At 47.9% G+C, this 25,413-nt stretch overlaps 1 protein-coding gene across 3 annotated transcripts in view; it reads right to left on the bottom strand.

The window, feature by feature from the left end:
• ZC3H6 (zinc finger CCCH-type containing 6) overlaps positions 1 to 25,178 on the bottom strand; it is a 92,940-nt gene extending 67,762 nt beyond the window's left edge. For 2 of the 3 annotated variants that reach the window (XM_063948086.1, XM_063948087.1), the window contains exon 1: positions 24,853 to 25,178. In XM_063948086.1, the coding sequence (XP_063804156.1) occupies positions 24,853 to 24,932 (80 nt within the window). In that variant the 5' untranslated portion in view covers positions 24,933 to 25,178. The remainder of the gene's footprint in view (positions 1 to 24,852) is intronic. The other variant, XM_063948088.1, reaches the window with a different exon arrangement.
• Between the last annotated feature and the right edge of the window lie 235 nt (positions 25,179 to 25,413).

The raw sequence follows: 25,413 nt of genomic DNA, 5'->3' as shown, positions 1-25,413 counted from the left end.
TTTGCCTCTTGTCAACCTCATTACCTATGTCACTATGTCCCCAGCAGTGCCAGATACACAATGCCCCCAGCAGTGCCAGATACACAATGCCCCCAGCAGTGCCAGATACACAATGCCCCCAGCAGTGCCAGACACATAATGCCCCCAGCAGTGCCAGACACACAATGCCCCCAGCAGTGCCAGACACACAATGCCCCCAGCAGTGCCAGACACACAATGACCCCAGCAGTGCCAGACACACAATGACCCCAGCAGTGCCAGACACACAATGACCCCAGCAGTGCCAGACACACAATGCCCCCAGCAATGCCAGACACACAATGCCCCCAGCAGTGCCAGATAGACAATGCCCCCAGCCGTGCCAGATAGACAATGCCCCCAGCAGTGCCAGATAGACAATGCCCCCAGCCGTGCCAGATAGACAATGCCCCCAGCCGTGCCAGATAGACAATGCCCCCAGCCGTGCCAGATACACAATGCCCCCAGCCGTGCCAGATACACAATGCCCCCAGCCGTGCCAGATACACAATGCCCCCAGCAGTGCCAGACACACAATGCCCCCAGCAGTGCCAGACACACAATGCCCCCAGCAGTGCCAGACACACAATGCCCCCAGCAGTGCCAGACACACAATGCCCCCAGCAGTGCCAGACACACAATGCCCCCAGCAGTGCCAGACACACAATGCCCCCAGCAGTGCCAGACAGACAATGCCCCCAGCAGTGCCAGATACACAATGTCCCCAGCAGTGCCAGATACACAATGTCCCCAGCAGTGCCAGACAGACAATGCCCCCAGCAGTGCCAGACAGACAATGCCCCCAGCAGTGCCAGACAGACAATGCCCCCAGCAGTGCCAGATAGACAACAGCCCTTTTTTCACGATCGCGCCCATTAATTTAGTCTGGTTTGGCTTCGTTACGCGGCTAAACCTGACACGGGTGCAACAGCGGGCATTAATTGAATATCGCCCATGCGATGTCCCATCACTTTAGATGTGGAATTAGGCAGTGATAACTGAATTCCCCTTTTTGTTGTTTTTTGCTTGTGTATCCAAATGTAATTTTTGTTTTGATAGTTTACCTCACCTGAGAGAAAAATAACAATGCTATTTTTTGTAGGTAGAATAAATGGTAGAATTGGTAATGGCACTGCAACCATGGACCAACATAATATTCATTTTTTGTTGTAAGTTATAAAAGTCTAAACCCTGTCTGTTTGGGTGCGACAAGCACGATGTGCATGTGCTATGTGCGGGCGCCCAAGCACAACTGAATTGTGACTACTGTTTGGGCGCCTAAAAATCCTGTCTAAATATGACTTTTTAGATGCCCAAAACAATTAAATTTGCCCCCAGGCACCGGCATGGACCAATTCGATTGATGCTTTGTTCAGGCTTCAGTGCCACAGGAGAACACATTTCTGCTTCCAGAAAGCTCCATAATTTGGGCACTCAACCAGGACTTTAGACGGGTTTAGCTGCCATATGCATCTAAACCTGGTCTATTTGGGCACGATAATTAATGGCACCCATTAATTACTGTGCCACATAACACAGTTGAATTGCCCCCTAGGGGGTCGATTCAATTCAGCGACAGTTGAATAGCGCCGGGAGTTACTATTCAATACAGCGACAAGTGACACCAATTGTCGGGAATTCTTCTCTCACCCCTGGAGGATGAGAGAGGAAATCCAACAAAAGTGCTGCCGCGCGAGGCTGATTCTGTCGGGAATCAGCATCGCGGCGGGGAGTTAAGTCGGAGAATGCCCGTTCTCCCGACAATTCAACCTGTTAAGTCGGCGAGAACGGGCCTTCGCCGACTTAACTTGAGCTGAATTGAATAGCGACTGGAGCTAACTCTCGGCGCTATTCAACTGTCGTTGAATTGAATCAACCCCATGGAGTCCCTGGGGAAGATTTACTACCCGTCTGTTTTACAAAGCAAACAGTAATCACAGCAGTTCAGCATTAATAATACCCCTTTCAGACCACCGGCAATAACCTGGGTTACTGTACGTGAACACGCAGATTGAAAGAGGCCAGTTGAAACAACCTGAGTCGAGCGAACCAGTATTTCAACTAGGGTAGTGAGTAGGGTTGAATGGGTAAGATGCACCCATTCACTGAATAGGTAGAGGCGGCGCTTGGAGATCATCCCACGAGCTTTCACGGGACGAAACGCGTTGATGTCATTCCCCAGTTGTGATTATACACGGATGGATCCGAGCACCGTAGTGGTCACTGCTAGCTGCTGCAACTTGAGTGGAAATTGGAGCGCCACCCCCCCGCCCGCCAGGACAGAGATCTGTACCACACTAGTGCCGGCGGAGGGAGTCCAGCCTCACGCTTTGGCTGAGCGCCACAAGGGTATCTCTCCGGGTACCTGTGCTGTTACTACTGGATATTCCCGCTGGTCCGGGTAATTATAATAAGGTATTATCCTCTGCACTGGGACGCCAGTAGCAGGAGGATCGAAGAGACATACAGCTCTATTACAATCAGCAATATTGTTGCAGTATTAACCACTAACTAAAACAGATCGGACCTGTCTGTCTGTTACTATCAGAGACACATTATTGCTATATCTAACAGTGCGAGAGAACCTCAGTCTTATCAATTAGTGTGGCTGGTTATTATACTATTATCTTTGAGTCCATACGGAATTTTAAATTTGTGACTAACTGTTGTAATTTTTTATTTATGCATGTGAACTTCGTAAAATATTTTAAATATATTTCTGAAGCAAGCTCTGTGTGTGATTATATTTAGTGGAAGCAAACACCATTGTATACTAACACAAATGTATTCACCTAGTACATCAAGCGCATTAATTACTTTTTTTTAGTCTGTTGTTTTATGGGGATCTTGCGAATTCCCTGTTATGTGCAGCTGATATCTAACGGATTAAATCAACCAACTATTCCAACTATTTGCGCCGGGAGTTGAGGTGAACTTCACCTCTAATTTCTTTCAGGACAACTATACCATTTGCAGTAAAGTTGCAGATGTTTATCTTACTAAGGGGGATATCCTATTAGCAGCATCTGAATATTTCGGGCTGAAAAAACGGGTTTTAATAAGATAGCCCAATACTCACCATCGCACCAAAATCGCAATGAAAGAGGTTTTTTTTCGTACAAAATATTAACAGTAGATTTTAATAGTAAATAAGATTTTACTCACCGGTAAATCTATTTCTTGTAGTCCGTAGTGGATGCTGGGGACTCCGTAAGGACCATGGGGATTAGCGGCTCCGCAGGAGACTGGGCACAACTAAAGAAAGCTTTAGGACTACCTGGTGTGCACTGGCTCCTCCCACTAAGACCCTCCTCCAGACCTCAGTTAGGATACTGTGCCCGGAAGAGCTGACACATTAAGGAAGGATTTTTGAATCCCGGGTAAGACTCATACCAGCCACACCGAATAACTCGTGATACTATACCCAGTTAACAGTATGAAATATAACTGAGCCTCTCAACAGATGGCTCAACAATAACCCTTTAGTTAGGCAATAACTATAAACAAGTATTGCAGCCAATCCGCACTTGGGATGGGCGCCCAGCATCCACTACGGACTACGAGAAAAAGATTTACCGGTGAGTAAAATCTTATTTTCTCTGACGTCCTAAGTGGATGCTTGGACTCCGTAAGGACAATGGGGATTATACCAAAGCTCCCAAACGGGCGGGAGAGTGCGGATGACTCTGCAGCACCGAATGAGCAACCGCTAGGTCCTCCTCAGCCAGGGTATCAAACTTGTAGACTCTTGCAAAAAGTGTTTGAACCCGACCAAGTAACAGCTCGGCAAAAGTTGTAAAGCCGAGACCCCTCGGGCAGCCGCCCAAGAAGAGCCCCTTTCCTCGTGGAATGGGCTTTTACAGATTTAGGGTGCGGCAGTCCAGCCGCATCATGTGCAAGCTGAATCATGCTACAGATCCAGCGAGCAATAGTCTGCTTAGAAGCAGGAGCACCCAGCTTGTTGGGTGCATACAGGATAAATAGCGAGTCAGTTTTCCTGACTCCAGCCGTCCTGGAAACCTATACTTTTCAGGGCCCTGACTACGTCCAGTAACTTGGAATCCTCCAAGTCCCTATTAGCCGCAGGCACCACAACAGGTTGGTTCACATGAAAAACTGATACTACCTTAGGAAGGAATTGGGAACGAGTCCTCAATTCCGCCTTAGCCATAAAAAATACAGATAAGGGCTTTTGTATGACAAACCGCCAATTCTGATACACGCCTGGCCGACGCCAAGGCCCACAGCATGACCACTTTCCACGTGAGGTATTGTATCTCCACGGATTTAAGTGGCTCAACCCAATGCGACTTCAGGAAATCCAACACCACGTTGAGATCTCACGGTGCCACTTGAGGCACAAACGGGGGCTGACTATGCAGCACTCCCTTAACAAAAGTCTGAACTTCAGGCAGTGAAGCCAGTTCTATTTTAGAAGAAAATCTAAAGAGCCGAAATCTGGACCTTAATGGAACCCAATTTTAGGCCCATAGTCACCTCTGACTGTAGGAAGTGCAGAAATCGACCTAGCTGAAATTTCTCCTTTGGGACCTTCCTTGCCTCACAGCACGCAACATATTTCCGCCATATGCGGTGATAATGGTTTGCGTTCACTTCTGTCCTAGCTTTAAATAGCGTAGGGATAACTTCCTCCGGAATGCCCTTTTCCTTCAGGATCCGGCGTTCAACCGCCAGGCCGTCAAACGCAGCCGCGGTACGTCTTGGAACAGACAGGCCCCCTGCTGCAGCAGGTCCTGTCTGAGCGGCAGAGGCCATGGGTCCTCTGAGATCATTTCTTGAAGTTCTGGGTACCAAGCTCTTTTTTAGCCAACCCGGAACAATGAGTATAGTTCTTACTCCTCTCCTTATTATTCTCATTACCCTGGGTAAGAGAGGCAGAGAAGGGAAACACCTACACCACTTGGTACACCCACAGTGTTACCAGAGCGTCCCACAGCTATCGCCTGAGGGTCCCTTGACCTGGCGCAATATCTTTGTAGCTGTTTGTTGAGGCGTAACGCCATTATGTCCACCTGTGGCCTTTCCCAACGGTGTACAATCATTTGGAAGACTTCTGGATGAAGTCCCAACTCTCCCGGGTGGAGGTCGTGTCTTCTGAGAAAGTCTGCTTCTCAGTTGTCCACTCTGGGAATGAACACTGCTGACAGTGCTAACACATGATTTTCCGCCCATCGGAGAATCCTTGTGGCTTCTGCCATCGCCATCCTGCTTCTTGTGCCGCCCTGTCGGTTTACATGAGCGACCGCCGTGATGTTGTCTGACTGGATCAGCACCGGCCGGTGTTGAAGCAGGGGTCTAGCCTGACTCAGGGCATTATAAATGGCCCTTAGTTACAGAATATTTATGTGTATGGAAGTCTCCTGACTTTTCCATAGCCTTGGAAGTTTCTTCCCTGTGTGACTGCCCCCCAGCCTCGAAGGCTGGCATCCGTGGTCACCAGAACCCAGTCCTGTATGCCGAATCTGCAGCCCCCTAGAAGATGAGCACTCTGCAGCCACCACAACAGCGACACCCTGGCCCTTGGAGACAGGGTTATCCGCCGATGCATCTGAAGATGCGACCCGGACCACTTGTCCCACAGATCCCACTGGAAGATCCTTGCATGGAACCTGGCGAATGGAATTTCTTCGTACGAAGCTACCATCTTTTCCAGGGCTCGCGTGCATTGATGCACCGACACCTGTATCTCTTTTAGGAGGTCTCTGTCTAGAGACGACAACTCCTTGGACTTCTCCTCCAGGAGAAACCCTTTTTATCCTGTTCTGTGTCCAGAACCATACCCAGGAACAGTAGACGCATCGTAGGAACCAGCTGCGACTTTGGAATATTCAGAAACCAGCCGTGCTGTTGTAGCACTTCCCGAGATAGTGCTACTCCGACGAACAACTGCTCCCTGGACCTCGCCTTTATAAGGAGATTGTCCAATTACGGGATAATTATTTCTGCCATTACCTTGGTAAATACCCTCGGTGCCGGAGACAGACCAACGGCAACGTCTGGAATTGGTAATGACAATCCTGTACCACAATTTTGAGGTACTCCTGGTGAAGAGGGTAAATAGGGACATGCAGGTAAGCATCCTTGATGTCCAGTGATACCCTGAAATTCTCCAGGCTTGCAATAATCGCCCTGAGCGATTCCATTTTGAACTTGAACCTTCGTATATAAGTGTTCAAGGCTTTTCATTTTAGAATGGGTCTCACCGAACCGTCTGGTTTCGGTACCATAACATTTTGGAATAGTAACCCCCGCCTTGTTGAAGGAGGGGTACCTTGATTTCACCTGCTGGAAGTACAGCTTGTGAATTGCCGCCCGTACTACCTTTCTCCGAGGCAGCAGGCAAGACTGATGTGAGGTAATGGCGAGGGGGAGTCGCCTCGAACTCCAGCCTGTATCCCTGTGATACTATTTGCAGAACCTAGGGATCCACCTGTGGGCAAGCCCACTGGTCCCTGAAGTTCCCAAGACGCGCCCCTACCGCACCTGTCTCCACCTGTGGAGCCCCAGCGTCATGCGGTGGACCCAGAGGAAGCGGGGAAAGATTTTTGATTCTGGGAAGTGGCTGACTGGTGCAGCTTTTTCCTTCTTCCCTTGTCTCTGTGCAGAAAGGAAGCGCCTTTGACCCGCTTGCTTTTCTGAAGCCGAAAGGACTGTACCTGAAAATACAGTGCTCTCTTAGGCTGTGAGGAAATCTGAGGTAAAAAAATTTTATTCCCAGCTGTTGCTGTGGATACGAGGTCCCAGAGACCATCCCCAAACAATTCCTCACCCTTATAAGGCAGAATCTCCATGTGCCTTTTACAGGCAGCATCACCTGTCCACTGCTGGGTTTCTAATACCCTCCTTGCAGAATGGACATTACATTAATTCTGGATGCCAGCCGGCAAATATCTCTCTGTGCATCCTTTATATATAAGACGACGTCTTTAATATGCTCTATGTTAGCAAAATATTATCCCTGTCTTAGAGTATTAATATTATCTGACAGGGTATCAGACCACGCTGTAGCAGCACTATTTATGCTGAGGCAATTGCAGGTCTCAGTATATAACCTGAGTGTGTATATACAGACTTCAGGATAGCCTCCTGCTTTTTATCAGCAGGCTCCTTCAAGGTGGCCGTATCCTAAGACGGCAGTGCCACCTTTTTTGACAAACGTGTGAGCGCCTTATCCACCCTAAGGGATATCTCCCAACGTGACCTATCCTCTGGCGGGAAAGGGTACGCCATCAGTAATTTTTTAGAAATTACCAGTTTCTTATCGGGGGAACCCACGCTTCCTTACACACTTCATTCATTCATCTGATGGGGGAACAAAACACTGGCTGCTTTTTCTCCCCAAAAATAAAACCCCTTTTATGTGGTACTTGGGTTCATGTCAGAAATGCGTAACACATTTTTCATTGCCGAGATCATGTAACGGATGTTCCTAGTGGATTGTGTATATGTCTCAACCTCGTCGACACTGGAGTCAAACTCCGTGTCGACATCTGTGTCTGCCATCTGAGGTAACGGGCGTTTTCTGAGCCCCTGATGGCCTTTGAGACGCCTGGGCAGGCGCGGGCTGAGAAGCCGTCTGTCCCACAGCTGTTACGTCATCCAGCCTTTTATGTAAGGAGTTGACATTGTCGATTAATATCTTCCACCCATCCATCCACTCAGGTGTCGGCCCCACAGGGGGCGACACCCATTTATCGGCCTCTACTCCGCCTCCACGTAACCTTCCTCATCCAACATGTCGACACAGCCGTACCGACACACCGCACACACAGGGAATGCTCTGACTGAGGACAGGACCCCACAAAGCCCTTTGCGGAGACAGAGAGAGAGTATGTGCTGAAACACACTACCCGGCTTTTGCCGGACGGGAAAAAGCCGTACGGCTTTTTCCCGTGCCGGCATTGTAGTTAACAGTGTGAGGGCTAGGGTCCCTTCACGCTGCACGGCCCCGGCCCGGCTGCCGGGTTGCAGCCGGGTCTCACCACTGGAAGGTCCGGCGGCCGGGCGGCCGCCGGGCCGTCTTTGGAGCCAGTAAACCAGGTGTGTGAAGGGGAGCTTTCACACACAACGTTTTTTTCAGAAGCCGTGTCTGATGCTGCGCATGCGCACAGCATCACACACGGCTCAAAGCCGTCCTGTGTGACAGACACTGCCAGTTTCTCCCGGATGGCAAAAAGCAGGACAAAGTTTGTTCGGCTTTTTGCCATCCGGGAAAAACCGGAGTGTGTGTTTCAGCCCTATGCCAGCACACACCAGAGCGCTATATAATGTGGGGATTAACACTATAACTGAGTGAATTTTTCCCAATAGCTGCATGTATATACAATATTGCGCCTAAATTTAGTGCCCCCCCCCCCCTCTTTTTAACCCTTTGAGCCTGAAAACTACAGGGGAGAGCCTGGGGAGCTGTCTTCCAGCTGCACTGTGAAGAGAAAATGGCGCCAGTGTGCTGAGGGAGATAGCTCCGCCCCTTTTTTGCTGACTTTTCTCCCGCTTTTTGATGGATTCTGGCAGGGGTAATTTATCACATATATAGCCCTGGGACTATATATTGTGATGATTTGCCAGCCAAGGTGTCTTATATTGCCCTCAGGACGCCCCCCCCCCCCCCCCAGCGCCCTGCACCCATCAGTGACCGGAGTGTGAGGTGCACATGAGGAGCAATGGCGCACAGCTGCAGTGCTGTGCGCTACCTTGGTGAAGACCGAAGTCTTCTGCCGCCGATTTTCCGGACTCTTCATGCTTCTGGCTCTGTAAGGGGGACGGCGGCGCGGCTCCGGGAACGAACACCAAGGTCGGGTCCTGCGGTCGATCCCTCTGGAGCTAATGGTGTCCAGTAGCCTAAGAAGCCCAAACTACCACCTGTTAGGTAGGTTCGCTTCTTCTCCCCTTAGTCCCTCGCTGCAGTGAGTCTGTTGCCAGCAGATCTCACTGTAAAATAAAAAAACCTAAATATACTTTCTTTCTAGGAGCTCAGGAGAGCCCCTAGTGTGCATCCAGCTCAGCCGGGCACAGAAATCTAACTGAGGTCTGGAGGAGGGTCTTAGTGGGAGGAGCCAGGGCACACCAGGTAGTCCTAAAGCTTTCTTTAGTTGTGCCCAGTCTCCTGCGGAGCCGCTAATCCCCATGGTCCTTACGGAGTCCCAGCATCCACTTAGGACGTCAGAGAAAATATTAACAGTAGAACACCAGTGGCTCAAGTGACTTTCTCACATATAATACCGTGTACCACTCCTATCGTAGTGCTCTGGACACTGCAAAACAAACATATTTCCAATCTCTCATCTCAAGCCTCTAACCCCAAGCGACTTTTTAATACATAGAAATCACTTCTTGTTCCTCTCTCACCAAACCCACCAGCCGCTATAAGTGCGCAAGATCTTGCGTCCTATTTCAAGGACAAGATTGATAAGATCCAAAAAGAAATGGTATGCTCTTCCAGAGCCAGTGACCTGCTCAATTCCCTTCCCGAACCCTGTAACGCCTTCTCTTCATTTGATCCTACAAATGAAGATGAAGTATCTGAACTCTTCTCATCTGCCTACTCTAATACATCATCTCCTCTTGATTCTATATCCTCACAAATTAGTAAATCTCTGTCTCATGTGCTCATCCCAACCTTAACTAAATTCTGTAATCTCTCTCTGTCTACTGGTATCTTTCCTTCTCTGTACAAGCATGCAGTGATTACGCCCATTCTGAAAAAACGAAATTCTGACCCAAACACTCTCAAACTACCGTCCCATCTCTCAGCTCCCATGCCCCTCCAAGCTACTTGAGAGACTTACCTACACTCGGCCTCACACACTTTCTTAACTCACACAGCCTACAGGGCCCACTTCAGTCAGGATTTCGTGCCCAACACTCCAGAGACAGCACTGACTAAGGTAGTGAATGATTTGGTCACTGCTAAATCTAAAGGCCATTACTCTCTACTTATTCTCCTTGATCTCTCTGCTGCCTTTGACACTGTTGACCATTCTCTCCTCATACAAACACTACAATCCCTAGGTCTTCAGGACACAGCCCTTTCTTGGTTGTCATCCTACTTATCTAATCGCTCCTTCAGTGTTCGTTTCTCTGATTCCACCTCTCCTTCGCTACCTCTTTCAGTTGGAGTACCACTAGGCTCAGTCTTATGTCCTCTGCTTTTCTGTATCTATACCACATCTCTTGGCAACCTAATCAGCTCTGTCGGATTTCAGTATCATCTGTATGCGGATGATACTCAAATCCACCTATCTTCCCCAGATTTGTCACCATCTGTATTGGACTGTGTCACTGAATGCCTTTCTGCCATTTCATCTTGGATGACATCTCGCCACCTCAAACTTAATATTTCCAAAACAGAATTAATAATATTAATATTTCCACTGGCCAACAGTAGTTCCCAACCTGATATCTCTATCACTGTTGAGAACTCGGCAATCATCCCTACCCCACAAGCTCGCTGCCTAGGTGTTATACTTGACTCTGAACTGTCCTTTGTTCCCCACATTCAATCTGTCTCAAAATTATGTTACATATATCTAAGAAACAAATCCAAAATACGATCATATCTTACACCAGACACAGCAAAAAGTCTGATCCGTGCTCTCATTATCTCCCGCATTGATTATTGTAATAGTCTCCCCATAAAAGGGGGTCATGTGGAGGGAAAGCAGATTCTAGACAAGATAACTTACCGGCAACTACTAATTGTGCATACACATGGGGCAATGTTTGCATACGATTTTGACTATATAGTCATAATCGTAAGAAACGTTAGCACATATCGCACCTTGTGTATACAGCTTGCAATACCGATGTACGCTCCCGTGGGGTCAGTATCGCAAGAAAAAATAAGAATTTACTTACCGATAATTCTATTTCTCGTAGTCCGTAGTGGATGCTGGGAACTCCGTAAGGACCATGGGGAATAGCGGCTCCGCAGGAGACTGGGCACAAAAGTAAAAGCTTTATGACTAGCTGGTGTGCACTGACTCCTCCCCCTATGACCCTCCTCCAAGCCTCAGTTAGGATACTGTGCCCGGACGAGCGTACATAATAAGGAAAGATCTTGAATCCCGGGTAAGACTCATACCAGCCACACCAATCACACCGTACAACTTGTGATCTGAACCCAGTTAACAGTATGATAAACGTAGGAGCCTCTGAAAAGATGGCTCACAACAATAAACAACCCGATTTTTGTAACAATAACTATATACAAGTATTGCAGACAATCCGCACTTGGGATGGGCGCCCAGCATCCACTACGGACTACGAGAAATAGAATTATCGGTAAGTAAATTCTTATTTTCTCTGACGTCCTAGTGGATGCTGGGAACTCCGTAAGGACCATGGGGATTATACCAAAGCTCCCAAACGGGCGGGAGAGTGCGGATGACTCTGCAGCACCGAATGAGAGAACTCCAGGTCCTCCTCAGCCAGGGTATCGAATTTGTAAAATTTAGCAAACGTGTTTGCCCCTGACCAAGTAGCTGCTCGGCAAAGTTGTAAAGCCGAGACCCCTCGGGCAGCCGCCCAAGATGAGCCCACTTTCCTTGTGGAATGGGCTTTTACAGATTTTGGCTGTGGCAGGCCTGCCACAGAATGTGCAAGCTGAATTGTACTACAAATCCAACGAGCAATCGTCTGCTTAGAAGCAGGAGCACCAAGCTTGTTGGGTGCATACAGGATAAACAGCTAGTCAGATTTTCTGACTCCAGCCGTCCTGGAAACATATATTTTCAGGGCCCTGACTACGTCCAGCAACTTGGAGTCCTCCAAGTCCCTAGTAGCCGCAGGTACCACAATAGGCTGGTTCATGTGAAACGCTGAAACCACCTTAGGGAGAAATTGAGGACGAGTCCTCAATTCTGCCCTGTCTGAATGAAAAATTAGGTAAGGGCTTTTATATGATAAAGCCGCCAATTCTGAGACACGCCTGGCTGAAGCCAGGGCTAACAGCATGACCACCTTCCATGTGAGATATCTTAATTCCACAGTGGTGAGTGGTTCAAACCAATGTGATTTTAGGAAACCCAAAACTACATTGAGATCCCAAGGTGCCACTGGAGGCACAAAAGGAGGCTGTATATGCAGTACCCCTTTGACAAACGTCTGAACTTCAGGCACTGAAGCCAGTTCTTTTTGGAAGAAGATCGACAGGGCCGAAATTTGAACCTTAATGGACCCTAATTTTAGGCCCATAGACAGTCCTGTTTGCAGGAAATGCAGGAAACGACCCAGTTGAAATTCCTCTGTAGGGGCCTTCTTGGCCTCACACCACGCAACATATTTCCGCCAAATGCGGTGATAATGTTTTGCGGTTACATCCTTCCTGGCCTTGATCAGGGTAGGGATGACTTCATCTGGAATGCCTTTTTCCTTCAGGATCCGGCGTTCAACCGCCATGCCGTCAAACGCAGCCGCGGTAAGTCTTGGAACAGACAAGGTCCCTGCTGGAGCAGGTCCTTTCTTAGAGGTAGAGGCCACGGGTCCTCCGTGAGCATCTCTTGAAGTTCCGGGTACCAAGTCCTTCTTGGCCAATCCGGAGCCACGAGTATAGTTCTTACTCCTCTCCTTCTTATGATTCTCAGTACTTTGGGTATGAGAGGCAGAGGAGGGAACACATACACTGACTGGTACACCCACGGTGTTACCAGAGCGTCCACCGCTATTGCCTGAGGGTCCCTTGACCTGGCGCAATATCTGTCTAGTTTTTTGTTGAGACGGGACGCCATCATGTCCACCTTTGGTTTTTCCCAACGGTTTACTATCACGTGGAAGACTTCTGGGTGAAGTCCCCACTCCCCCGGGTGGAGGTCGTGTCTGCTGAGGAAGTCTGCTTCCCAGTTGTCCACTCCCGGAATGAACACTGCTGACAGTGCTATCACATGATTTTCCGCCCAGCGAAGAATTCTTGCAGCTTCTGCCATTGCCCTCCTGCTTCTTGTGCCGCCCTGTCTGTTTACGTGGGCGACTGCCGTGATGTTGTCCGATTGGATCAATACCGACTGACCCTGAAGCAGAGGCCTTGCTTGACTTAGGGCATTGTAAATTGCCCTTAGTTCCAGGATATTTATGTGAAGAGACGTTTCCATGCTTGACCACAAGCCCTGGAAATTTCTTCCCTGTGTGACTGCTCCCCAGCCTCTCAGGCTGGCATCCGTGGTCACCAGAACCCAGTCCTGAATGCCGAATCTGCGGCCCTCTAGAAGATGAGCACTCTGCAACCACCACAGGAGAGACACCCTTGTCCTTGGAGATAGGGTTATCCGCTGATGCATCTGAAGATGCGATCCGGACCATTTGTCCAGCAGATCCCACTGAAAAGTTCTTGCATGGAATCTTCCGAATGGAAACGCTTCGTAAGAAGCCACCATCTTTCCCAGGACCCTTGTGCATTGATGCACTGACACTTGTCCTGGTTTTAGGAGGTTCCTGACTAGCTCGGATAACTCCCTGGCCTTCTCCTCCGGGAGAAACACCTTTTTCTGGACTGTGTCCAGAATCATCCCTAGGAACAGTAGACGTGTTGTTGGAATCAGCTGCGATTTTGGAATATTTAGAATCCACCCGTGCTGACGTAGCACTACCTGAGATAGTGCTACTCCGACCTCTAACTGTTCCCTGGACCTTGCCCTTATCAGGAGATCGTCCAAGTAAGGGATAATTAAGACGCCTTTTCTTCGAAGAAGAATCATCATTTCGGCCATTACCTTGGTAAAGACCCGTGGTGCCGTGGACAATCCAAACGTTAGCGTCTGAAACTGATAATGACAGTTTTGTACCACAAACCTGAGGTACCCTTGGTGAGAAGGGTAGATTGGGACATGGAGATAAGCATCTTTGATGTCCAGAGACACCATATAGTCCCCTTCTTCCAGGTTCGCTATCACTGCTCTGAGTGACTCCATCTTGAATTTGAACCTTTTTATGTAAGTGTTCAAGGATTTCAGATTTAAAATCGGTCTCACCGAGCCGTCCGGCTTCGGTACCACAAACAGCGTGGAATAATACCCCTTTCCCTGTTGTAGGAGGGGTACCTTGATTATCACCTGCTGGGAATACAGCTTGTGAATAGCTTCCAATACTGCCTCCCTGTCGGAGGGAGACGTTGGTAGAGCAGACTTCAGGAACCGGCGAGGGGGAGATGTCTCGAATTCCAATTTGTACCCCTGTGATACTACCTGCAGGATCCAGGGGTCCACTTGCGAGTGAGCCCACTGCGCGTTGAAATTTTTGAGACGGGCCCCCACCGTGCCTGAGTCCGCTTGTAATTGAGAGGTGACCTGGGGTAAAAAGGTGGATTTCCCAGCCGTTGCCGTGGCCACCAGGTCCGATAGACCGACCCCAAATAACTCCTCCCCTTTATACGGCAAAACTTCCATATGCCGTTTGGAATCCGCATCACCTGACCACTGTTGTGTCCATAAACTTCTTCTGGCAGAAATGGACAGCGCACTTACTCTTGATGCCAGGGTGCAAATATCCCTCTGTGCATCTCGCATATATAGTAATGCATCCTTTAAATGCTCTATAGTCAATAATATACTGTCCCTATCCAGGGTATCAATATTTTCAGTCAGGGAATCCGACCAAGCCACTCCAGCGCTGCACATCCAGGCTGAGGCGATTGCTGGTCGTAGTATAACACCAGTATGTGTGTATATACTTTTTAGGATATTTTCCAGCTTTCTATCAGCTGGTTCCTTGAGGGCGGCCGTATCAGGAGACGGTAACGCCACTTGTTTTGATAAGCGTGTGAGCGCCTTATCTACCCTAGGGGGTGTTTCCCAACGCGCCCTAACCTCTGGCGGGAAAGGGTATAATGCCAATAATTTATTAGAAATTAGCAGTTTTTTATCGGGGGAAACCCACGCTTTGTCACACACCTCATTTAATTCATCTGATTCAGGAAAAACTATGGGTAGTTTTTTCACACCCCACATAATACCCTTTTTTGTGGTACTTGTAGTATCAGAAATGTTCAAAGCCTCCTTCATTGCCGTGATCATGTAACGTGTGGCCCTACTGGACATTACGTTTGTCTCCTCACCGTCGACACTGGAGTCAGTATCCGTGTCTTGGTCTGTGTCGACCATCTGAGGTAACGGGCGCTTTAGAGCCCCTGACGGTGTTTGAGACGCCTGGACAGGCACTAACTGATTTGCCGGCTGTCTCATGTCGTCAACAGTTTTTTGCAAAGTGCTGACACTGTCACGTAATTCCTTCCATACGACCATCCAGTCAGGTGTCGACTCCCTAGGGGGTGACATCACTATTACAGGCAATTGCTCCGCCTCCACATCATTTTCCTCCTCATACATGTCGACACAATCGTACCGACACACAGCACACACACAGGGAATGCTCTGATAGAGGACAGGACCCCACGAGCCCTTTGGGGAGACAGAGGGAGAGTTTGCCAGCACACACCAGAGCGCTATATATATACAGGGATAACCTTATATAAGTGTTTCTCCCTTCTATAGCTGCTGTATTTGTATTATCTGCCAAATAGTGCCCCCCCTCTCTTGTTTTACCCTGTTTCTGTAGCAGGACTGCAGGGGAGAGTCAGGGAGCCGTCCTTCCAGCGGAGCTGTGAGGGAAAATGGCGCTTGTGTGCTGGAGATAGGCTCCGCCCCCTTCACGGCGGCCTTTTCTCCCGCTTTTTTTAGGAAAACTGGCAGGGGTTAAATGCATCCATATAGCCCAGGAGCTATATGTGATGCATTTCTTTTGCCATATAAGGTTTAAAACGTGTTTTATTGCGTCTCAGGGCGCTCCCCCCCAGCGCCCTGCACCCTCAGTGACCGGAGTGTGAAGTGTGCTGAGAGCAATGGCGCACAGCTGCGGTGCTGTGCGCTACCTTATTGAAGACAGGAACGTCTTCTGCCGCCGATTTTTCCGGACCTCTTCGCTCTTCTGGCTCTGTAAGGGGGCCGGCGGCGCGGCTCCGGGACCCATCCAAGCTGGGCCTGTGATCGTCCCTCTGGAGCTAATGTCCAGTAGCCAAGAAGCCCAATCCACTCTGCACGCAGGTGAGTTCGCTTCTTCTCCCCTTAGTCCCACGATGCAGTGAGCCTGTTGCCAGCAGTACTCACTGAAAATAAAAAAACCTATTTAAACTTTTACTCTAAGCAGCTCAGGAGAGCTACCTAGCATGCACCCTTCTCGTTCGGGCACAAAAATCTAACTGAGGCTTGGAGGAGGGTCATAGGGGGAGGAGCCAGTGCACACTAGCTAGTCATAAAGCTTTTACTTTTGTGCCCAGTCTCCTGCGGAGCCGCTATTCCCCAGGGTCCTTACGGAGTTCCCAGCATCCACTAGGACGTCAGAGAAAATAGACTGTGTAGGCAAAGCAATTTTTAATATATTGTGTACAATCTAGTTTCTAGTAAAGTAAAAATCGCACACAGTCAAAACCACAAGAAAATATAGTCAGCGTCAGTGGTTCTGGGCTCCGTGGAGTTTGCAAAGTCAAAATCGGCACATAGTCAATCTCCTAGAAACATAGAATTTGACGGCAGATAAGAGCCACTTGGCCCATCTAGTTGCCCCTTTTTTTTCCATATTTTTTATCTCAAACTGTATTTGATACTTATTTCTGTGTAAAGATATCCTTATGTCTATCCCATGAATGTTTAAATTGCTCTACTATCTTAGCCTCTACCACCTCTGATGGGAGGCTATTCCACTTGTCCACTACCCTTTCTGTGAAGTAATTTTTTCTCAAATTTCCCCTGAACCTCCCCCCCCCCCCCCTCCAGTCTCAGTGCATGTCCTTGTGTCCTATTGCTTCTCTTCATTTGGAAAATGCTTCCCTCCTGGACCTTGTTAAAACCCTATATATATTTGAAAGTTTCTATCATGTCCTCCCTTTCCCTTCTCTGCTCCAAACTATGTATGTATGTATATATATATATATATACTCTCCAAATAAATATCAATAAAAAACCATGTAATTACATTTATAAAAGAAAATATTTAATTAGTATTTAACATTTCACTGTACCAAACGGCTGCTTTAACAAAGGTAAGAATAAAGCTGCAGTTTGGAACAGCGAAACGCATCAGTTGGGCTTCCTGACCAACACCACCCCAACCCCAGAACAATTGTGGACTACCTTGGATATATTGGGGGAAATTCAATTGTTTTGGGCATCTAAAAATCCCATCTAAACGGGACTGTTTAGACGCCCAAATAAATGTTACTATTCATTTGTTGCTTTGGGCGCTCCCATGCACATTGCGCCCAAACAGACAGGGTATAACCGCGTAAAATGGCGAAATCCGTCTAAACCACTGCAAAACACAGTCCAAAATCATCAATTTGCGTTGTTAATTCGTCGCTGAGACACCGGATTGTTCTGCATGGATTGGTAATTATACCTCAGTAAGCTGCACTAACAAAACAAGGACAATACTCAAAGGGGTTGATTCAATTCAGCAAAAGTTGAATAGCGCCGGGAATTAGTTCCCGGCACTATTCAATACAGCGACTAGTTAACCTCAATTGTTGGGAATTCTCTCAGCCCCGGGGGATGAGAGAAGAAAACCGACAAAAGAGCTGCCGCGCGGCCGATTCTGTCGGGAATCAGCATCGCCGCGAGTAGTTAAGTCGGAGAATGATCGTCTCCCGACAAAACAACCTGTTAAGTCCGCGAGAGTGGGCATTCTCCGACTTAACTTTAGCTGAATTGAATAGCGTCGGGAGCTAATTCCTGGCGCTATTCAACTGTTGCTGAATTGAATCAACCTCAAAGAGGATGTTCCCATTTATCGCTGAAGTACCCACTACCTTCTGGTCCATTTATAGCAAGAACCTTATGGGTTTGGAAGATTGTGGTGGCTCTGTGTATAATTCATAGGATTTTTAAACCACTATGTCCCTAATTTAATATTTGTATACATATCATATGGTTTTACATTGATCATGCTTAAACAATTGTAGTGCAGTTATTTTATTGTTTTCATTGATGCAGGAGTCTGATGGCATACACAGTAAGGGGCATGTGGGGAGGTCTTATATATTAAGTAAGGATTGGCAAACTGAACTTTTAGCTGGCGCACTGATGATAAAAGGTTATTTAGCCCTGGTCTACAGCGCCATGGGCATGCAAATGCACCTGATCCAGTCTTTGGGCTATGAACAGGTAGCTTTCATCCAACTCTGACACATGTACACAGAGAGCACTATACCTGTGGACAAATGTCGAGCTTGTGCACATTGGCTTTCTGGATAAGAAAGGAACATGAACAAGAGAAAGTAGAGCATGCCCTGCACTGTGATAGAAGTGCATGATTACAGGGGATCAGTACGAGATCCCAGCGGTCAGGAGACAGATGCTGGAAGTCCGACAAGCGGGATCCCGGCGGCGAGCGCAGCGTGTCCCCTCGCGGGCCTGCCACGCTTCGGGCCCGGTGGCGAACTTAGGTCGCCACATGTTTCTATTCCCCTCCGGGTGGTGGCGTGGCCAACCACCGAAGAGGTGTAACCATCTGGCGGTCAGGACTCCGACCACCAGTATTTCAGCTGGTGTCGGGATTCCAGGGTAAGTATCCTGACCGCCGAAATCCCAACAGGTGGTCAGTTGACTGCCTCCCGATTACAGCTATACCATCCTCTATGGAGAGGAGATCTCTGTATGTACATGCACCCATCTCCAGTCATGCTGCATAACACAGAACATTACACTGGGATAGAAATTGTCCCTGTATCCTTAACCAGAATTATGGTGATTTATCGACATTCATAAGGAAACCTGCGACTCTGGACACAGCAATATATAATCACTGGTGCAGGGCGATAAGAAGATTCAAGGGTAGTTGTACATGCAATACTTTTATATCTGTGTATGACGGAGTATGAGGGGTAAATGTAATAGGGTGATAGAAGCCGGAGGTGTGGGACTTTGTGTGAGAATACCCGGATTTTAAATAGGAAATCGTTTAGAAGGCAAACTAGGTTTTGCATATCAAATTAATCAGCGCAGCATCTTGAACCAGTTTTGTTGCATTGCATTGAGACTAATATACAAATTCATGTGAAAAAGACTCTCGGAGTAAGCAGAGTCTCCTGGGACCTGGAGTGACTGCAGCAAAAGTGTGTGAGGACACATCTGTAGTTACCCTAGAGCAGTGGTAACTGCAAACTCGGTCCTCAAGATCCCACACGGTTCACGTTTTCCCAGTCACCCAGCAGCTGCTCTGTGCATCACCAACTGCCACATTTTAAAAATCTACAGGTGAACTGCAAAATATGGACCGCGTGGGGACCCGAGGACCGGGTTTGAGAACCTGTGCCCTAGAGAACTTACAGGGTGCAAGATATAGCATATAAAAGCCACAAGGTAAGCAAGGGGATCGGAATAAAGTGCAGCAAACATGGGGGTCGATTCAATTCGGCAATTTATGAATAGCGCCGGGAATTAGCTCCCGCCGCTATTCAATTCAGCTCCAGTTAAGTCGGCGATGGCCCGTTCTCGCCGACTAAACAGGTTGAATTGTCGGGAGAACGGGCATTCTCCGACTTAACTCCCCGGCGCGAGGCTGATTCCCGACAGAATCAGCCTCGCGCCGGCCGCGAGGCAGCACTTTTGTCGGGTTTCTTCTCTCATCCCCCGGGGATGAGAGAAGAATTCCCGACAATTGCGGGTAACTAGCAGCTGAATTGAATAGCATCGGGAGCTAATTCCCGGCGCTATTCACAAGTTGCCGAATTGAATCGACCACATGGTACTCAAGTTACCAATTGATGTAGACACATCCACTATAAATGACTGCACTGCCAACTGTAGCAATTGTATATTCACATGGAAATCCCAGCAATGTTAATTTGCTCATTTCCTCCAAAAACATTCTGAGCCTCTTTTAATCATGTCTTGAAAAATAAATGTCAGAACATTATTGTATACAAAAGTACAGCCTGCGCTAGCATCTTTTTCTTTCTTACTTGTGAGACAGAAGCATCATAATTTACATTACAAAGCTATATCAAACTAATTAAGACTATAACATTTTCTTTGGATTTAAGAAAACACGAATAGGGAAGCCCAGACTATTAGTTTCTAACCACCAGTCATGGGTGTAATGAGACATTTGTGGCATTTATAGCTAGATTTTGTAAAAGGCCTCACGTGATCCCAAAAGGCGGGAAAAGTACCAATGTTCATGGGACTTTGGAAGAGAAGACTGGAAATATAGCAGTTGTACCCCGCCTCCTTCCATAATTTGGTAGTTACACCTTTGGCACCACCTTGAATTAGTTATTTTTATGCTACTAACCAATCCAACTACCCACTTGCTAACTTGACCTTTTCCCTGCACCAGCTCACAGGCCTACAAAGAAACTGGTACAGTTAAGCATTCCTACACACAGGTGCAAATAATAATAGGGTCAATTCCATTCATCGTGGATTGAATAGCGCCAAGGAGGGAGCTCCCAGAGCTATTCAATTCAGCACGATGCTAAGTCGGAGAATGCCTATAATCCTGGACTAAACAGGGTGTTTAGTCTCGAGAACGGGCATTCTCTGACTAAAATGACTCACCACTGTTTCATGGCGCTAGGTCACAAAACAGCATTGCGGACCTAGTTTTGTTGGATTTCTGCTTGTGCCCCCAGATGGGTACGAGAAGAAATACTGTAGTCGGGGACAGCATCCGGGAGCTCCCTCCTGGCGCTATTCAATCCACGATGAATTGACCCCAGTGTCTCTGCAGTGCAAGACTCTTCCAGCCAACTGTCCGCATTCAGGAATTTAGGGTACGCTCAACGTAATGGTAGAAGCAATTTCTAGGTTGCCTCACGTACATGGACCCGAATATCCTGGGCACTCAGGGCACATACATTACCACCACCCCTCAAACTAAACTCTCCAGCCTCCGCACCCCACAGCTACACTCTCCCACCTCATGTCACCCATAATCCCTTTGACACGCAACCTGTCGCAAGCATTTCCCACTGTTCTCTTGCTACTTTATGTAACTTATGGACTGTAATTAGATAATTATGTAAACATGTTAATTTGTGAACTTGTCTGTAAAGGTGGGTACACACTGGCCGATATATCGGCCGTTGGCCAGTGTGTACGGACGATATGTCTGTGAACTCCGTCGTTCACAGACATATCGCGTCGGCCCCGCAGCACAGCCGACGGCCAATATATCTACCAATATTTTGGCGCATCGCTGTGTGTGTACGAGCAGTCGATCGACCGCCCGAACACGTGCTGCTGCAGCCGGCGGTGATTGACAGCTGAACTGGGCGGGCATGTGTACACGCCCGCCCAGTTCATGACGTCAGTCCCCGACGGATCGGGCAGTGTGTATGCCCAACACACTGCCCGATCCGTCCATAGATAGATAGATAGATATATATATATATATATATATATCAGTGTGTACCCACCTTAACTGTCTAATTTGGCAACCTTCCTATGTAATCTTGTTGCACGTTCTATCACCTATAGTCAGCTCTACGGAACCACTGTGGTGCTATAGAATTACACCATAAATAAAATAATAATGAAAACACCCTCAATGGGACATGGGAGCGCTTTACTATAACCTATATCACAGGTCTTCAAACTCGGTCCTCGAGACCCCACACAGTGCTTGTTTTCCAGGTCTCCCCATAAAATCAAGAGAGATAATTAGCTCCACCTGTGGATATTTTAAAATGGATCAGTGAGTAATGAATACACCTGTGCGCCTGTTAGGTGACCTTGAAAACATGAACTGTTTGGGGTCCTGAGGACCGAGTTTGAGCACCCCTGTCCGATATCATAGGTTCTCAAATTCGGTCCACAGTACCCCAAACAGTTCACGTTTTCCAGGTACCCTGACCAAACATTGCATGTTTTTCACGTCTCCTCACAGAATCATAAGTGAAGTAACCCCACCTGTGGATCTTCTAAAATGTGTCAGTGAGTAATGAATACACCTGTGCGCCTGTTAGGTGACCTGGAAACATGAACTGCTTGGGGTCATGAGGACAGAGGGGTCAATTCTATTCGGCAACTTAAGAATAGCGCCGAGAATTAGCTCCCGACGCTATTCAATTCAGCTCCAGTTAAGTCGGCGATGTCCCGTTCTCGCCGACTAAACAGGTTGAATAGTCGGGAGAACGGGCATTCTCCGACTTAACTCCCCGGCGCGAGGCTGATTCCCGACAGAATCAGCCTTGCGCCGGCCGCGAGGCAGCACTTTTGTCGGGTTTCTTCTCTCATCCCCCGGGGATGAGAGAAGAATTCCCGACAATTGCGGGCAACTAGTAGCAGAATTGAATAGCGTCAGGAGCTAATTCCCGGCGCTATTCTTAAGTTGCCAAATAGAATTGACCCCAGAGTTTGAGAACCACTGACCTATTTGTATGAGGAATATTGTTTTCCAAACATAAAGCAGCAAAATAAAGGATAACGTTAGCAGATCATCTTCTCAGCTAGGCAATAATAATAGTAATGGGGGGACATTTCTCCTGACAGCATGGTCACGATTACAGGGCTACAACAGCAGAACTTTCGTCATCAGATTTAAGCCACTTGAAAATCGTAGCTACAATGGAAACTAATGGGCCCTACACATTGCGCGACCCACCGCCGAGCTGCCCGACCGCCGATACGGCAGACGGGTGACCCGGCGGCTGGGGGGAGGTGACGGAGGAGTGAAGTTTCTTCACTCCCCCGTCACCTGGCTCCATAGCAGTGCATGCAAATATGGACGAGATCGTCCATATTGGCCTGCATGCACAAGTGACGGGGCACCAACGATGAACGAGTACGGGGCCGCGCATCCTTCATCGTTGCTGCCTCCACACTGAAAGATATGAACGGCATCTCGTTCATTAATGAACGAGATTGTTCATATCTTTCAGTAATATCGCCCAGTGCGTAGGGCCCATTACACCTTTTAAGGTGGGTACACACTGATAGATATATCTGCCGATCAATTGATCGGCAGATATATCTATGGACGGATCGGGCAGTGTACTGTGCATACACACTGCCCGATCCGTCGGGGACTGACGTCATGAACTGGGCGGGCGTGTACACACACCCGACCAGTTCAGCTGTCAATCACCGCCGGCCGCATGTGCACGGGCGACCGGCTGGTCGTCCGTACACACACAGCGATGCGCCAATATATCGGTAGATATATTGGCAGTCGGTTGTGCTGCGGGGCTGACGCGATATGTCTGTGAACGACGGAGTTCACAGACATATTGCCCGTACACACTGGCCGACAGCCCCTCGATATATCGCCCGTTCAACAGAACGGCCAATATATCGCCCAGTGTATACCCACCTTTACAGCCATTTCCAAAAAGAAGGTTTTGAGGCTTTTCGGAATATTCAATTTTCTTGAACTGTTTTTGTAACCTTATTAGGTACAAAACTAGAACAACATTTTTATGTGTTTGTTAATAACATGTCATTAAGTCTGTGGAACATGGCCTAAAGTATATACTAAAAATATATGGCTCAAAGCTGACAACTAATCTAAAAAGATACATTGTAGTTCTTATAGTTCAGATAAATGCAAAATATTCACTGCCTGGGATCACATGAGCTGTAATAATAAGATGTGAAATTGTCACATCAAAAACAAATAGCATATATAAGGGGTTACTGGCTACAACAGTGGCTGCGCCATCATTTACTAATAGCACTTTAGGAAAACAATTTGAGGCCCATACAGTTATGCTATGTACATCGTTCCATTATACACATGTAAGAGACAGCTGAGCCATATTTTTATGCTTCTTAAAATTGCAACAATTCTGATTATCAGCAGTACTGTATTCAAGACATTGCTATAATGCCTGGAAAAATTAATGAGTCTATCCTATACATCCCGTGCAATGTACTCGCAGCCTTACACTGCTGTCTAATGTTACATATATTAAACTACATAATACTGCAGCAACTTAATTCCATTCATTTTTTTTCTAGCATACCATCTGAATAGCCAGTCCATTTAAACATACCGTAATGCCTCAAAGGGTCTTTGTGCTAAGCCTTGGAGAGATAAAGTGGATGGAGATAAGTACCAGCCAATCAGCTCCTAACTGTCATTTTTCAAGCACAGCCTGTAACACGGCAGTTAGGTGCTGCTTGACTGGTACTTTATCTCTCTCCAAGGCGTAGTACATAGACCCCCACGTTACATAAACATCATGCTACAGAAATCTGCCATCTTGCTGGGTTTTTAATAATAATAATAATTTTATTTATATAGCACTCTTTCTCCAACAGGACTCAAGAAGCTTTTTGCCCCCTAACCGCATATTTCACCTAAACAACCAATGCAACGTCTGCGCAATTCTGCGTTAAACCGGAATATCTATAAATACCAGATGAATTATAGCGTATTTAACCATTTACCGCATTCCTGACCAGTCATCCAGTGAAATATATTTGCAAGCCTCCAGCGAGGCCTCGATTTACACAGCCAGGCGGTATAACCGTGCTATTTTACAGCGCCCATAGGAACCAGTCCATTATTTCACCAATACTACACTAACCCCTGACAGTACACAGCATCCAGCCTGTCTTACACTATCACAATGGAAATATCCCCATCACCAGCCCATCCTTGGTACACGCGTGGGCCCACGGCGAGCCTGCCAGCTGTGCCCAATGCAGATGTGGCCGGTGTCAGATGCACATGATACAGCCAGTGCCAGTATATGGAGAAGACAGATGAGAGAAGACAGATTTGACCACAATAGCCCCTGGATGAGCTGCCCATCCCCCAACATGACATGAGAACAGAATGATAATAAATAATAATGATGATAATAGAAGGTTATTACACGACCTTTCGTCCCCTGCATACTCTGGCATGTGGGTGGCAATGGCTGGGTTGGGGGGTCTGGAGAACAGGCTGACAAAGGCCATGGTTGCTGAGCGCCGCAGCCCAGGGCACCCAGCCTGCACTACCCACTCTCTCTACCCTCAGTCTCTCTCTCTTTCTCTGATTTTTCTTTTTCTTTCTTTTTTTACACAGAAACCAGGAGGAGGCGGTGACCGTACACAGCAGACATCCCAGCTGCGCGGCCGAGGCCGGTACAACACCGTGCAGTGTCGCCGTGCACCGGGGGGAGGAGGAATACTACAGTGCACCGGAAGCAGTGAGGGAGTGGGAGGGAGGGAGGGAGGGAGACGGAGTGACCACTTCCGCCCGGCTACCGCGAGAGCCCGCCCACAGCTGCGCTCAGCTCGTCGCTAAATGGCGGCGCGCTCTCTGATGCGGAAGGGGCGGGGACTGGGGAGAAAAGAGCGCCGATTGGTTAGCGAGGAGAAGAGGGCTCGAAGAGAGTGATGATTGGTCGGCGGTGGGGGAAGGAGGAGTCGAGACTTCACGAGTCATGTGAGCACT

The sequence above is a fragment of the Pseudophryne corroboree genome, chromosome 12 (assembly GCF_028390025.1).
Source record: "Pseudophryne corroboree isolate aPseCor3 chromosome 12, aPseCor3.hap2, whole genome shotgun sequence".
Classification (NCBI taxonomy): Eukaryota; Metazoa; Chordata; class Amphibia; order Anura; family Myobatrachidae; genus Pseudophryne; species Pseudophryne corroboree.
The sequence above is the reverse complement of the archived record's forward strand: the minus strand, read 5'-3'. Positions and strand labels throughout refer to the sequence as shown.